We start from the raw sequence: 17,097 nt of genomic DNA on the forward strand, positions 1-17,097 counted from the left end.
CTGGTCTCTTGAATACTTGTACAGTTTTTCCCTGATTATGGTTATGTCTGTGAGAACTATTAAGGTCAAAAATTCATGGGTGGATTGGATTTCATATACATCACGTTTTTAATGCCCTCTGTGCATTTTATTTTTCTATTTTTCCCCCCTATCTCCTACTTTAGGCACATTGGACATGTTGGTTGGGATCCAAATACTGGCTTTGATGTAAGTGTCTTTTCAAGCCATAAACATTAAATATGTGGGAATGTTATGGCCTATATTTAGATTTTTTATTATTTAATTTTTGTGAATTTTAGTGTTTATTTAAATGTGCTTGTGTTTATGTATTTATACCACTGAGGTTTGAAACCATAGTTTTATTCTATCATGCATGGCTAAGTTTATAAAGAGAAAGTTTTTGTATGCCTTGCTTGGCTTTATGTCCTATATAAATAAAATCTTTGTGTTTTGAAAGCCAAGAAAAGAAATTTTTTTCTGCTAAATGATCATTTCAGGGGAGTATATACCAAATTATTAGAAAGTACTGTAACAAAATTCTAAATATACAGTTGTTGAATTACATAGATCTTTCCATTCTATTTTTGGCAATTTCATCATTCATTAATTTATAGCACTGTGAGCAAGGTAGGTGAAACTGCTGCCAAAAATAAAAGTGTTTAACATTTTATCTCTGTTTTGGTTACCTAAGTAATATGTATCTTATACTTGACAGATAATTAGGGTTTGGAAAAATTATTTTGAAAAGAAGTATTAGTGACCGAGGTTAAAAATCTTTTTGGTGGTTTTTGTTATAACTACAGTGTTATCTCCACAAACCTTTATTGAGTGCCTCTTTGTGTTGGGCACTATCCAGGACGCTTGCGTTTGTAAGGAGGCCGTGCCCTCAAGTTTTCAAATTGATTGAATTGTTTTCTATTTGTGGTTATATCTAAATCCTATTTAGGACAAGGTGGAATAGGGGAGCATTAAAAATATCTGAATCAGGAAGGGATTAGAAAAGTCTAAATGAGGCGCCTTCTTTTTGAAGGTAGGAACAAAAAAGAAATGACATAAAATATAAAATCTATTCTTTGTTCTTTGTTTTATAAGAAAGTTTAGTTGGCATATAAATAATGTAATCATATTAAAAGTTTATACACTTAAAATAATTTTGTAAAGGGCACAGCTGAAAATTCACTTTTATTATGCTCATTTTTAAAACTGGGCTAGATTGTATAGTTAGTGGTTATTTCATCTGTTGTAGCTGAATAATTTGGATCCAGAATTGAAGAATCTTTTTGATCTGTGTGGAATCTCAGAGGCACAACTTAAAGACAGAGAAACATCAAAAGTCATATATGACTTCATTGAAAAAACAGGAGGTGTTGAAGCTGTTAAAAATGAACTACGAAGGCAAGGTAATTTTTATTTCTATGTAGGCATTCTGATCTATTTTTTCTTTTGACTCTTAAGGTCATTTTCATGGGAGACGACTATGTGCATTTATGTGACCCTTCCTCAATCAGAATGTTTTAGTTTATGGATAACGGGTTTGGCCCGGTGTATTATGTTTTACGTTACTGTAGTGTAACTAAAAAACTTGACAAGGTTTTGCATATTACTAAAAAGTCTTATATTAAGTTCATGAAAATCCATACAAAATCTTCCAGCTATTCTATGTTAAAATAAGAAATTATAGTTGCCTAATATTTTACTTAATGAATCTTACAAGTCATTAAAGTTGCTTTTACTTCAATTCAGAAGTAGTAATTTAAATATAATCACTGCCTAATTAGGAAAATAAAAGCATTTTCAGAATATAAATAATGAAAAGATTTCTGTGTTTGTTTTTTTTTTTTTAAATAAAAACTGTTTTTCTTAGGTAAAGTACAAAATTTGTCATTTGGTACCTGAGAGCACAAATAATTTGCAATATTTTAAGACCAAAGTACCTTATATTTTAGTTGTATCTTAATAATTATCACCAAAAAATGCAAGTACGTGTCTCTCAGTTTTCCAGTATGACAATCATTTCTTTGCCGCCTTACTTATTTGGGACTGCTTTTCTTCTTCTTAGTTTTTGCATATGCATAACAGACAGCATAGCAAAACAGAAGCTCCAGTTAGTATACATTCTTCTGAAGAATTTATCTGTCATTTTAACTTAGGTGTTTGACTCACCTGAAGTGTTTTCACTGCTGATGTTCATTCAGTCTTTGATTTGTTCATTCATGCTGATACTCAGTAAACATTGTTATGCCAGCACTAGTCTCTACTCAGGAGATTAAAACATAAAGGTATGGTTACTGCCCGCAGAAATCGTATCGTTTAGTGTGGAAACAGATATGTAAACAAGTATTTGGCTGTAGTTACTGTTGTGGAAGTGCAGTGCTAGTTCCACTGAAACTAGTATGACACTAATTTGTATTATTTTGTGACAAAATTTCATTTCCAAATTCTGTGGCTTGTTAGCAAGACCGTCTTGAGCCCTGTACCGTTGTGAACAATGTAAAAGTCACAGTTCCTGTTAAATGTACAGATGACGGAAGGTCTTGAGGACCCTTGTGAGCTCCGGGCTCTCGTTCTCCACTGCTACCCCTTATTCGCCTTCACTGTGCTCACCAAATGGTGCTCAGGCTCTCTCCGAGCTCTCTGAACTCACAGGTGTACGTTCTTCCTGACGTTTATTAGACCAGCCATATTACTGCCCTTTCGTTTGAATGCATGTGCCCAAAATTGACTATAATAACTTGATTGGATTTGTTTTTTAAACTTGATTAGTACTGCTTGTCATTCTGATTTTCAAACATCAAATTAGGCAAGGTCTTTCCTCAACTGAATTACCTAAAACAAACAAAAAAAGACAACAGACATTAAAAAACATGCTCTGGGAACAAAGTTAATTCTTACCATACTCAGAAACCTAACTTCCAATGTGAAACCTTTTAGACACCAAAGAATGATTTTATAGAAGATAAATTTTATTTAGAGGAAGAGTAAATTTTTCCTTGTGTTGAAATATTTTCAAGGCAGAGCATATAATGTGTTCAGAGTATAAAATAAAAAAAAAGCACTAGAGGGAGATGTTACGAAGTTGTCTTTAAAATCTGTTTAATATCTACTGAATCAAATCTCTTGAAACTTATTTTGTAAAATCATGTAATCAGATTTTATAAAGAGTAGGTTTGTGTTTTCCAGTGTATCTTTTTTGTGTATATGTGCAATTGTCTGAAGTTCGTTAATTCAGAATAATCTGCCCTATAGGTCCACCACAGTGGAGTGGTATGTATGTGGGATGTTACTTGACCTGTGCACTAAATTATGCATGCTGCGATGTGCTTGTTTTTAAAAAATCAAGAGTTCATTTTTCCTGCCTCCAAATCTAACATCCAGTGAGGTTTTGTGCCCTCTACTCAAATTAATGTTTTGGGCAAATAGATGGCTAAAGTACAAAGAAAATTCATTTCTAGATGAGTCAGAGCTCATATTTTGTCTGTAATTTAGATGATTTTATTTAAATTCTGTGGATTTTTAAAAACTCACCCACAGCACCAATGTTGTTTTTATTAAATAATATTTACTTTTAGTGATTGCTTTTGACACTTGGCATTATTTCAATAACCTATATTAAATATACTTACATTTTTACATTAATTTGGGGCAGGGAGGGAGGACTAAACATAAATAAACTCGCACTTAGGTCTATAAATGCCTACTCTGGGAGTCGTTAGTATTCCCATAAATTTTAATTTGTGGTGAATAACATTTTTCTGTTTGCTTTATCATGATGAAAGTGCATGAGAGCAGTTCTTTAATGTTTCCTGAATTCTGAAATACTGTATTTCTTTTAAGTATTACATTTTATCATTTTTGTTTATAATTTGACAGATATCAAATACCTAGAGAGTTATCTACCAATTACTCTTAATACTGATCTGAAACTTAATTACTTTTAAATATATCAACTTTTCTTTTTAATGTACCCTCAAGACAAGGTTATTTCTGTAAGCTTCATTCAGTGTTTTTCTTTTTTAACTAAGCTTTGATAGTAAGAACAGTTTTTATTTGTTGTAACTTCTGTTTCATGTTCTTCACTTTCTTTTTAAATCTTAGAAGTACTATTGTGATTCTGATTCTGGTGTTCATGGTGACCCTTAGAGTTTTTAGCATCTGTAGGCCATCAGACTTTCTCATAATGGTGTGTGGTGCCTGCTTAGCAGGCCTTTCTGTCCATGTAAACCTAACTAACATTGTGCCATCTGCCTTTCCTGCTTTCATTCTTTAATTCACATTTTTACATTGGGAGATGGCATGTCTTCTGCATATTTGCCTTTTTACGTAGATGTAATACATACTATGAAAACAGAAAGTTGGTAATAGATGTTTTTCTAACGAAAATATAGAGACGTTTCCAGTCACTTTTCCAGGTAATAGAAATGCTAAAGTTGTGCTAAACCCAAAACTGGATGCAGCTGACCATTTATCCATTATACATTAAGGCTCTTTCTTTTCCTGAGCAATGAGGTAGTGTCTGTTTGAATGAGTATTAATTGGACCCCAAATAATTCCGATAAACATACTTACTGCCAAGTTCAAAGGAACTTTAATTCTCTGTACTGAAGAAATAGATCATTTGACATGTAAAAGATTATGGATCCAGTTCTCGGTGAAACTACCAGAAATGACTGACTAATAACCTTTTGTAGTAGAATAGGGTGGGTCCTTTTCCTCTTGATTAACAAACAACTAAATTATAGAAGTGCCAGCCTAGACAAATACAACTGGTAATATTTGAAATGTAAGTCTTAAACTGATTAAAAAGAGCTCTCTGTATCCGCTTGAAGGATTTGATATACTGTCTTATACAGGAAGTATCCATAATACATATATATCATATGCTCTTGCTTTTGCCCTTTAATTACAAAATATGTTAGAAGAGGTCTCCTTGCTTTGGATCCAGTGAAGAAGTTGAGTATGCCTTAGCTGCAACGCCCCGACTTCAGTATGTCTTGAGTATAAATCGTAGGAACTTCCCTCTGTGACAGACTGCATCTGTGTGGGATAACTCTCCTGTTCACAGCCCTGTTATTTCCAGTTATGAAAGTTTGTATTCCAGAAGACAGTACCCTTGTGCATATTGGCCTTTCTGCAAACTTCATCTAAGGTTTATGATTATATGTGATAGCATATTTAAATAGCATGTTTCCAAATGAAATGGGAGGATGCCATTTTATTTCTTTTGAAGTGAGCAGTTTTTTTTTTTCATCTCTAATACCATTTCATTATTGTTATTTGTAATTAAGGTAGGTATACATATTTGTATAGATTGGAGAACTATCCATCAATAATATATTACAGTTTGTATCAATAAATGCAAATAGCTGTTATGGATCCTAGGATTACTCTACTCCTAAAAGTTCATTTTTCTATTTAGTTTTTAAATGAATGGAGAAATAATGAAGTGTTTCATTGTGTAAATTTGTGTATACTGTCCGTTAAATTATGCCTCCAGAAATGTAACAAATTTATACTTTGAATTATATTTATTATATATTATATTTATATTTATTAGTTGTATTTTATATTTCCACTTAAGTAGAATAAGAATGTAATTATCATTACTACCAGAGTAATGTTAATATTTTATTAATTTTAATTTTGCAGTGTGTAGAAATTTGTTAACAGTTCATGTCTCCTGAAGGAATGGTTGAACGTTTCATCTGAGCAGCCAGCCTCTCTCAATGTCACCACTGGAATTACTGACCATCTTTTAGAAATATAGGATATTTTATGTTATTATATGTCATTATAGTATATTGCATTATATATTATTTTTATGTTATATATATTTATATGCTATATAATGTGTATTATATAGTCTATATATATAGAAAACATAGGACATAAAGTATGAATATAAGTTAGGTGAAAAAGTTTATATTTTAAAAGGAAAGGTATTATATTTGGGTTTAGTTCAGATTACTTTCAATAAATTCTAATAGGCTATATACTACATTAACTATTTAATTCTAAATGTAAATTAATTTTATAAAACAACTAAGTATACTTGATTCTTTAAAGAGAGAAGGAATCCGTTATTTTTATTAAAATGTAAAATAATGCTTATTGACCCAAAATGTTTAATTTCATTGTTATATTTTTGTTGTTATAAAAAGTGTTTATTCTCTTAACCTTCAGAAGTGGTGCTGATTCCTAAAAACTAAATTCTACTATTTTAGCTAATATTTTTTCTAGAAACATCGGGAAGGTGACCCTTAAGCCAAGTATTCCCACATAGAATTGTAAGATATCATCTGTGGTCAGGTATCTTTATCAAAACAAACAAGCGTGATGCCAGTTTTTTTTCAGTCTCGTATTATTTTTTTATGCATGTTGAAGTGAGTTGCTCTTTCAGTCTGATGTGCATGGGGTTAAAAAACATGCGTTCTTTTTTTCTCTTTTTATTTCAGCACCACCACCTCCACCACCGTCCAGGGCAGGGCCTCCGCCTCCTCCGCCCCCTCCGCATAGCTCAGGCCCTCCTCCTCCTCCTGCCCGAGGAAGGGGCGCGCCGCCTCCACCACCTTCAAGAGCTCCCACCGCCGCCCCTCCTCCGCCACCTCCGTCCAGGCCAGGTGTAGGAGTCCCTCCACCGCCACCCAATAGGATGTACCCACCTCCACCTCCAGCCCTTCCTTCCTCTGCACCTTCGGGGCCGCCTCCCCCACCTCCGCCTCTGTCTCTGGCGGGCTCCACAGCGCCACCCCCACCGCCGCCACCTCCGCCACCCCCAGGGCCGCCCCCACCCCCTGGCCTCCCTTCTGATGGTGACCATCAAGTTCCAGCTCCTGCAGGAAACAAAGCAGCTCTTTTAGATCAAATTAGAGAGGGTGCTCAGCTGAAAAAAGTGGAACAGAACAGTCGACCAGTGTCCTGCTCGGGGAGGGATGCACTTCTAGACCAGATTCGACAGGGTATTCAGCTGAAATCTGTAAGTAATCTGTTCTTTCCGTTTTAGTCTGTGTCATAGTGGGATTTTCAAGTAATTTTTAAGTCACCTTTGAAAGTCTTTATTTTTACTTCTTCCCCTGGTATTTTTTTAACCTATGAATTTCTGACATTTTAGTATACCATAAAGTGTGCAAATGTATACCAGTACCTGTTAACCCATACTTCTATAGCAAAATGTCACCCCAGAAAGTTTCCTCATGCCCATTCCCACTTAGTCCCGCCCCCCAGAAGAAGCACTGCTTTGGTTTCCATCACCGTAGATTAGTTTGGCCTATTTTAGATCTTCATATAAATGGAATTTTACAATATGTTTACAATTCATTTTTCTAGACTTTACTTTTAAATAAAAGGAACTTTAAAGAAAAAATCTTTTGTTAAACTGTGGAGAAGCAAAAATAGGCCTTCTTGAAACCAATTATAACCACCTAGGTAAATTCAAATCAGTAACTTCATAAAACAAAATGATATTTTAAAGGTTAGGTGTTCTGAAATTTAGGTGAGTAGTGAATCAGACTCTACAGAAAATTTAGGGTTCTAATAGAATTTCTGACAGTGATGGCAGATAGTTTTGGATTCTCTGAATTGGATGAAAGGATCATTTCATCTTCCAGACCAGAGGTTTGCCAAACTTTCTTCTTTAAAGGAACAGATAGTAAATATTGGAGGCTTGGAAGCCATATGGTCTCTGTCACAACTACTCAGTTCTGCTATTGTACCACAAAAGCAGCAGCCGTAGACAGTACATAAATAAGTGGGCATGATTGTGGTTATAAAACCACAATTGTGGTTATAAAACAGTGAAATTTGAATTTCATATAACTCATGTATTACAAATACCCTGTTGATTGTCTTTCAACCATTTAAAAATGTAAATATCACTCTTAGCTTCAAGGTTATACAAAAATGGGGAAGACTAGGTTTGGCCCCTGGGTGATCGATCATTTGCCAACCCACCTGGAGCCTAAACTGCCTGCATTCAGAACTTCCTTCTGGGACTTTCTATGTAGTCCCTCAGTTCCAAAAGGAACATTTGCTTTGCAGGCCTTCATACTGGTCATGGATGGTTTTTTTCTATGCAGTAAACGGAGATGAAAGAAGAAGATTTTAATTGAAAATTATTTTGCAGTGCAGGAAACTATGGTGACTTTGTCAGAAGTTTTGGCTAGGAAGAGAATGGTGGGTAGGGAACATACGAGTTGAGTGCAACACACATTAGCATAGCACAGATTTAAGAAACTTCTAATTTTTAAAATGTCTGACTCTTGTTGACATGTCTTCAGGATGCTACTTAGGTCAGCCTGTGAACAGTCACCTCTGGCCCCTCTCCCCGTTTAGTTCAGACTAAAGGTTCCTCAGGAGCACTTGAAGAACTTAGAATAGTTGTTATTGGAAAGACATCAATTACTAGACATCAGTTACTATTCAGTCACCAAAGCCCAGGTGAATAGCGGATTTTAAGTCACTTACTTTCAGCTTTTCCCCTGTAATCTGTGCCATTCCTCTGTCACTCACTCCTGTATCTCTCATTTTTAACCTACCTTTTTTCTCTTTTCTATTTCCTCGTTCCTTTACAACCAACTCTTGTTTCTTTCTCTCAGTTAGTTGTAATAAGAAGGTATTTTATTTTTAATGAATACAATTATGTCCCCTTTTGTTAAACAGTTGGTGAGTTATATTTCCTAATTACTCTCCCCATCAGTTTCCCCACCCCAACCTTCCCCCCCAAAAAAAGGGAGAGAGAAGAAAAACCCTATGAATTGTTCTCTAAAATTCTTTTTAGAGAATAAAAATGTTCCCCTTAAACAGTTTTTAATGTTTTAGAAACATGTTTTCCATTCTAACAGTAGGACAGTAGGCCATTTTCATCCTAAATGATCACTTTCCTTTTGATTGCATTGTAATATTATCATAAAGTGCATAATCAATGAATGATTGGTATGTTACACACATAATCTGAGTCCATAATTTTACTTCATTTTTAAAAAGATAACCAATCTGTGGTTGAAATTTCACTGGCCGTGTTTCTTTAACTATTCTATGTAAATCATCAGTTTAGTCAGTGATGAATATGACTAACACAGATTTACTTTAAAAAGCTGGCAAGAAGTACACAAGTCTTTACTTACATGCATTTTTGAATTCCTTGTTCCTGGTACTCAGAACTATGTCAAGTAAGCGCTTCCAAAACGAGTTTGTGACAGGGTTGTGTCTTGCTGTGCTCAAGGGGAGTCCCACTGTCCCCTTGCCACTGGGTGCTGCTTTCTAAAGCCGCCTGCTGAAAGTCAAAGTTCTGAAACTATGTCTGTCATCTTTTTTGTTTGTGGCACTTCTATAACAGTAATAGTTAATATACAGTCTCTGAAAACCTAAATAGTAACGATTGGGTCTCTGTCTTGTTGGGAAGTATTAATACTTTGAATATTTATTAAAAATCTTTAAGTCCAGAAAGAAAAGAAGTGTTAGGAGAAGAGTTGTAAAGACCAAAATGTAAAGTTTGTCCTAATAAAGTAATTTTTCTTTGGGAAATGATTTAGAATTTCAAATTATAGTTATCTACCTATCTGTCCTAAAACCTGTATAATTATTTAGTACAGCTGTGCTGTTTCACTTTTAATTATACTAATATTAATATTTTTACATGTATAAATCCAGGGACAAAAAAAAATGAATATTTTGTATGAACAACTGCTCATTTTAGTCATTGTGTACTTAGAGCACTCCTTTCTAAATTGGGATTTTTTTTCCTGAATCTCTACAGACTTCTGTATTGTCTCTTTTTTAATATGAGTGTTGGAATTAGGGATAACTTTGTGTAGAAATTAGATTTTAATGGGAATCTTTGATACGAATATTTTTTCCTCAGAGTGTATTTTGTAGCAGAGAGAAGTACTTGAGTTAGAATGAGTTGGTTGTCTTGTGAGGGAGGCACATTGTGAAAGCTACCCAGCTCATCTCCTTACAGAGAAGTTCTGTGCTATGAGAAGGGAGCTGTTTTCTGAATGATTAATAACGCTGAGGGTCTCCAGGAGAGCGTAAGTCTCAGCAGCTGCTCTCACGTATCTTAATCCTGCTTCTCACCTAGCAATTCTAGGAATCTCAATATTACCTTAGTGTTGTATTCAATGGCGTCACCACCTAAGTAAGGCTCGTGTACAGAAGTACCCCGGTGCGAGGGCAAGTGTCACCAAGAAAGGGTGTGATTGTTAACCTAAATTTGGAGATATATTGATGACGTCAACATTAAGAAGGGAGGAAGTATATCTTGAATAATTCTTTTAAGTAAAGCAGCAGTTTATTTCTTCTTAGTTGAATTAATCCTGTCCTGGGCTTTGTTTGTTTGTTTTGTTTTTTTGTTTTCCTTTTACATTAAGAACTAATTCGAAGAAAGTAAGACTTTCTGGAGACAAAAATTTTTTGCTAAGGATTTAGTGCTGAATTTTGCTAACTTTCTTTTCCAAGGTATCTGATGGCCAAGAGTCTACACCACCGACACCGGCACCCACTTCAGGAATTGTGGGTGCATTAATGGAAGTGATGCAAAAAAGGAGCAAAGCCATTCATTCTTCAGGTATATTAGCACGTGTATATGTATATTGAATGAATGTGAATGTTTGAGCTCTATTTTTCTTTTTATTTTAGGATTCAGTCTGTAGTAGCTTTTCCCTGCTATCAATAACTTATTGATGTGGATTTTGGGGTATATTTTTAAAAGTTGTCAACCACTGTGACTAGTCTAAAGCTTAATGGATGTCAGAATACCACAGCCATAACCATAAATTGGAAGAACAGCTTTGGAAAAACAGCAGTTTCTTTTCCTGTACCGAGCAGTACAGATAGAATGCTGGCAGACAACCTCTAAACAGGCTTGCAATTCCTGGGTCTCATTCCTGACATTCCTGTGACATAAAAGAATCCAGGCAGTTCCTGGATTTATGAGAGTTCAGGCTGAGCAATTAGATAATTTACACCGTTTCTGCAGTTTGCTAAAGAATTCGAAAGTTTTGTTTGTTTGTTTGTTTGTTTCCTGGGATTTTTTTTTTTTGGTCTTTTTTGTCATTTCTTAAAAAGATTTATTTGCATAAACTCCTACCTATTTTGAGGTTATTATTAAGCATATGCACATGACATGCAAGTAGATACTGCTTTTTATAAAGAGGAAGGATATGGGTTTCGCTGATGTAGGGGCTGAGGTTTACTGAAGAGCTTCTCCAGCATGATACACGAGATAGAAACAGATCTTTGCTCTTATTAAATCATCATTTTCTCATTGAACCTCAGTGTTCTTACTTGTTATGTGGAGAAAATTCATAAATCATATGATTGATGTGAGGATTAAATAAAAGAAATAAAATGTGCTATGTTGCCTAGCACATACCATGTTTCCCGAAAAATAAGACCAGGTCTTATACCGCATTTCCCTGAAAATAAGACCGGGTCTTATATTAATTTTTGCTCCAAAAGACACATTAGGGCGTATTTTCATGGGATGTCTTAGTTTTTCATGTACAACAGTCTACATTTATTCAAATACAGTCATGTCATCTTCTGGAACATCGTCGTAACATACTAAATGCATCCATCTGGCTGACAATCTTACCTGGGGCTTATGTTCAGGATAGGTCTTATTTTCGGGGAAACACGGTAGTAGGTTTCAATAAATGTTTTTCCCTTCTCTTTGTTTCTCTAAGGATGTAGATATCTGTGATCCTGGAGCAACATTTGTTTTCCTTAAGTTGACATATTTGTTCCCTTACTGTGTTACAAGTATAGAATAGGCTGATTCAAACCACAAATATTTATTGTGGAGTAATTATAAAATAATAAAATGACAAAAATCCCTGTCTTCGTGGAGAATACATTCAGTGAGAAAGAAAAACAAACAATAAACAAAATAAGTTAGAAAATTATACAGTATGTTAAATGGTGATAAAAACCAAGGACAAAAGTTAAGCAGAGAAGGGAGCTATAAGGAGCTACAGGCAGTGGGAGGGAAGTTCGTTTTGAAATGGGGTGATGCACGTAGCTGCGGTGACATTTGAGACGGTACCAGAAGGAAGCCATGTAGAAAACTTGTAGTGTGTTCAGGTGGCAGTAACAGCAAGTGCAAAGTCCCTGTGGTTGAGAAACTGTGAAGGAGTCAGTGTGACTAGAGCAAGGGTAGGAGAGAAAGAGTCGGAAGGAATGACGTACAGGTAATAGGGGGCCAGTAGTGAGGCCCTGGAGGCCATGAGTGTGATGGGAAACAACGGGAAGGTTCTTAGCAGAGGCGGAGAGCCAGGCAAGACGTGATGGAGGTTTGACTCATTGGTAGCACCAATGAGAAGTGGTCGGACCCTGCTTATAATTTGATCCTGAGGTCATTTGGGTTTGCTGATGGATTAGAAGTGATATTTGGAAAAAAGAGAGGAGTGAAGAAATGACTCCCCAAGATTTTCAACCTGCGCAACTGAAAGGGTGAAAATTTTCATTAATGGAGTAAGCAAAGACTTGAGGAGGAGCAGTAGGTTTGAAAGGAAAGATTAGGAGTTTAATATTTAATACATATTAAATTTGAGATACTTATTAAAAATTCAGATACAGGTATTGAGTAGGCATTTGGTTATGGGTCTGGAATTCAGGGGAGAGGTCTGGACTGTTAATATACATTTGGTTGTTATTAAGATGTACTTGGTATTTAAAGTTATAGAGCTGAGTAATACCAGCAAAGAAGTGGATGTAAATAGAAAAGATCTGATGAGATCTGAGGGCTGGAGAATGTGGTATCCTAGAAGCAAAATGAAGACATTTTTGATTGAGGATCAGGGTGGTCTTCTGGGTCAAATGTGTCCAATAGGTCGAGAAAACCAGGGAATATGTGTTACTAAGCTTTAGCTATAGCCGACGGTAGGTCGTCGGTGACCTGGAAAGAGCAGGGTTAGTGGGTTCATGAGAGAGTAGGAGGGTAGAAAGGGTTTGGGGACTGCCTGCTCTGTTTCTTTCGTGGCTTCCTGTCGATGAGGTTCCTCCTGTCACTGGAATTATAACTGGAGTTGGTAGCTTACCAGTATGTCAGTTGTATTTTTACTGCCTTTCTTTAAAGATAGCCTTTGTTTTCCTAGACTTTCTGCTTCTCCGAATGTTTATGCAGAAAGCATTTGTCTGCTAGTTTACATTCTTCTAAATGAGCAGACAACTAAACTTTTCTCTTGAAAACATGATATTTTGACCTGTTTGGTGCTGAAAATTTAGCTGAACTGTTCTTTTAAGACATAGCAATGGACGTGGACATTATTATAAAAAATATGATTATCGTATGCCGTTTATCCACACCCGGCTCAGGACACGTTGAGGGCGGGAAAAGTTGCTTATCCATTGATGTATCACCAAATAAATACAGTGGCTGGCACAAAGAAGAGAATATTATTGAACTTTTGAATCATGTGGCAGAAGCTTGAGATGGCAAGAGAATTAACTAAGACTGTTGAGAGTAAACACAATTTACTAATCACCACCAAGTTTGGGCTGAATAGGAAAAGAAAAAGAGGTAACTTCAGATGGAAAATTCACACGCTCAGGGAGATTCTTGATAGCTGCTAATGTCAACAAGATAAATAAAAGTTCCTCCTGCTCGGAAGAGGAGAATGTAAGGTTACTGTGAATACGTGGTAATGAGACAGCATTCTGTTATGAAGCCTATGGGTTCTGCTGAATATCATCCTATAGTAAGTTTTTTTACAGCCATGCTGATATAACGAATGTATAAGGTGGTTTTTACTTATTTTTGGCCCCATTTCTTTTAACTGTTATTGTTCCTGTGGTAGTCTGTGATGATAGAATCATTAGCTCTTCCTCCTCCTCACCATGGGTGCTAATAAACGCTTGTCTGCGTCATCCTCTAAGGACGCTCCGCATTGGACGTGCTGGGTGCTTTTCTCCAGGTGGATTCTGCGAAGCAGGTCAAGCAAAAGCGTTTGGTAACAAATTGTTTCTCTTACTAGAAAAATAAACAGGTTAGCATGAAGTTGATTCACGTCCTTTCCAAATAAATTCTGTAACAATTTAGAGCTAACCATCAGGCTTAATTAAATTTTAAAAATAATAGTAATAACAATAATAAATTGTTAGGTTAGGGCAAAGGGAAGATATTTTTGCTCCTTTTGGCTTCTGTTAATTTCCAAGTTCTAATACTAGAGTTCAAGTATTTATTTGTAGACTCCTTCCACCAATCTATTTTACAGGAGGAAAAAGATTGTTTTGTCTTCTGTACCTCTGGCCCACAGATACGTCTCATATTCAGTCCCTGCTGGCTCTTTACTAAAGCATTATCAAGTGCTTTACAAACTTGGCCTTCATGGTCTTATGCGGTCTATAGTTGTTAACAGGTCAGTAATTATGGAAAGTTGGTATAACGTAGAAGAATGCTCATAGAATTTGGTGATATCAGTCAACAAATGTTTATTGAGCAGCTTCTTGGAATCACTGTTCTGATGCTTAGGAGTCAGTGTTAAATACGACAGGCAAAGCCCCTGCTGTCGTGGAGCTTCTATTCTAGTGTGAAGACAAATTCGTGAACAAAATAGAAGAATTTCAGGTGTGAGTGCAGGTTGTGAGGAAAAGAAAATGAGAGGGTTACAGATCTTGGGGGAGGGTTATAGTTTACATAGGATGGTCAGGAAGGGTGTCTCTGCAGAAGTGGTTTTTGAGTGAAGCTAAATGATGAGAAGACTCATCGAGACAGAAGGAAGAGCTACAGCAAAAGCTCTAAAACAAGAATAAACTTGGCATGTGTAAGGGACAGAAAGAAGGCCAGGCATCTAAAAACAGTGAATTGAAGGAAAGAGCATTATGAGGAAAGTTTGGTGGGGGGCAGACAGTACCTGGGCACATCATGGAAGGCCTTGTAGAGTGGGGTAACACATCAGATGTTACCCAGGTAACAGTGGCCACCCACTGCAAGGCTTCCACAAGGATCGAAACCGTGAGACGTTTAAACTTAAAATTTAAATACCACTCTTATTTGCTCTAAGGCAAATGGCCTATAGAATTGCAGTAATCCAAGAAAGATATGACAGGGGTGTGGAAGTGGTGAAAAGAAACAAACTTGATGGATTGGATGTGGGTGGATGGTGAAAACAGAGGTATCAATAGTAATTTCTAGGTTTTTGGCCTAAACACCTGAGAGAGAATGGTAATTGTCAGAGGACAGATGAGGGTGGTGGGGGAGAAGCAGGTTGAAGGAGGAGATAAAACTTTAAAAGTTTTGAGTTTGAGAATCCATGTGAAGAATACAAGAAGACATTGAATTTGCTATATGTGAGTCTAAAATTTTGAGAGGGCAACCTAAATGTGATTTTACACACAAACACGGAGGTTGAAATTTGTGATACAGATACTAAGGGATAGAATTCACGTCTTACGACTCCTTGTTCTAATCAAAAACTCAGACTCTTTAGATGTGTTTTATTAGATCCATTTTGAACTATCTTAATAACTATTCCTCCAGGTATCAAATGGTTTGTGTTTCAGAATTTGAATAATCAGAGAAATCACCCAAGAATTATGTAATATTTTATTTACACATAGGTTTTGTCTTGATGATTTTCTTCTAGATGAGGATGAGGATGAAGATGACGAAGAAGATTTTGAGGACGACGATGAATGGGAAGACTGATCTATATATTATATATATATTTTTAAGGTGAAGTACTAAACACTACTTTCTGTCTATGGATTCTGTAAAATTATCATGTAAATGTTCTACCAATTTGCTGTATATTTTTGTTGCCTTTTTTGCTTTTTTTTTTTATTAATCTGTGCAATACCTCATTTACTCTGTAAAGGTTTGTCATAATCCTCTACAAAGCTACTCCCTGTTGTTGTGTGCAAGTTTACACCAGGATGCTCACTGAATTTGTGAATATTTTTCATTCCATCAACAAGGGAGTTTAAATATAATATGTGAGACTGACAAAAACCTTAATGTAATTTAGTTATAATGCCAGAAGGAAGACACTATTTTCATACCCTACTTTTTCTGTACCTAAATTTTCTTATTAAGATCTAGTATAGCGCTACATTCTTTTTTAAGTGATGCAAACCTTAGTTTAGTTAGCCCCTTCGTTTTGAACACAATGCTATGTGAATGTTGAAGCTGATACATTGCACAGTTCTCTAGACATCCCTACACTGATGCAGTTTCTCAGATGTTAGCAATATGGTCTGCAGAAGTCACTACGGAGATGCTAGTCGGGGAAATGGTGACACACCTATGACAGCAGCATTGGCTGTTGCTGTGTAGCAGTGGCGTTTGGAGGCTGGATTCATAGGAGCCCTTACATACCTGTACTTGACTGAAGTTACTTTTCTGTGATAGCAAATGTGGCAGGCTCTTTTTGGCAAAAATTTAAGAAATATTTTTGGTATTATTCTGAAACAAATGTTACGTAAAGTGTTCGAGTCGGAGCAGCGGTCTTGGGGATAATTTTCTTTTATATGAATGAGACTATACATTATGATTACTTCAATATTTAAGTATGCTATAGAACATCAGAACATTATAAAAATAAGAAATTAAGTATTTTTATTTTGCAATTCATATAGATCAAGGTATTCAAAAATAACAACCGAGAAAATCTAATCTAGTTGGCAAAGCTATTCACTGTAATGTGGAACCTACTATGCTATTTGTTTTTAATTTTTATAATTTCTCAAGGTTTTTGTCAAATGTCAGGTGAAGGGTTATATTTGGAACACGTAACTCAATGATAGATTTAAAAAAAACAAACTTTACAACCTGCACATTTGTTATGTATACTAAATGATATGTTGAAATTAGGGTTTCCTTGCCTCTCTACAATACACTAATCTGCCTAAAGGTGGTTTTCACATTTATAGTGCTAGTTATCATACCTACCTACTTTAAATTTTAGGTAGAAAAATGATCTGATTTAAGTACAGACACATTTTTTCTCACATTGAGTCATATGCAGAATGTAGTTCCAAATGTATTTCATTACTGTAGTCACAATAGCCCACTAAAAATTAAGCTCTATAGAATTATACCGACCAAAATCTAGTATTGGCATGATCTTGACAGGCTGGACCTGCGAGATGTGGCTTGAATTT

At 35.7% G+C, this 17,097-nt stretch overlaps 1 protein-coding gene across 2 annotated transcripts in view; it reads left to right on the forward strand.

Annotated features, from left to right (window-relative positions):
- Positions 1-16,743, forward strand: part of WASL (WASP like actin nucleation promoting factor) — a 61,919-nt gene extending 45,176 nt beyond the window's left edge. For both annotated transcript variants that reach the window (XM_033098937.1, XM_033098936.1), the window contains 5 exons: positions 165-207; positions 1,247-1,400; positions 6,453-6,973; positions 10,453-10,561; positions 15,582-16,743. In XM_033098937.1, coding sequence (XP_032954828.1) covers positions 165-207; positions 1,247-1,400; positions 6,453-6,973; positions 10,453-10,561; positions 15,582-15,643 — 889 coding nt within the window. In that variant the 3' untranslated portion in view covers positions 15,644-16,743. The remainder of the gene's footprint in view (positions 1-164; positions 208-1,246; positions 1,401-6,452; positions 6,974-10,452; positions 10,562-15,581) is intronic.
- The last annotated feature ends 354 nt before the right edge of the window (positions 16,744-17,097 follow it).

Source organism: Rhinolophus ferrumequinum, chromosome 26, assembly GCF_004115265.2.
Source record: "Rhinolophus ferrumequinum isolate MPI-CBG mRhiFer1 chromosome 26, mRhiFer1_v1.p, whole genome shotgun sequence".
NCBI classification, from domain to species: domain Eukaryota; kingdom Metazoa; phylum Chordata; class Mammalia; order Chiroptera; family Rhinolophidae; genus Rhinolophus; species Rhinolophus ferrumequinum.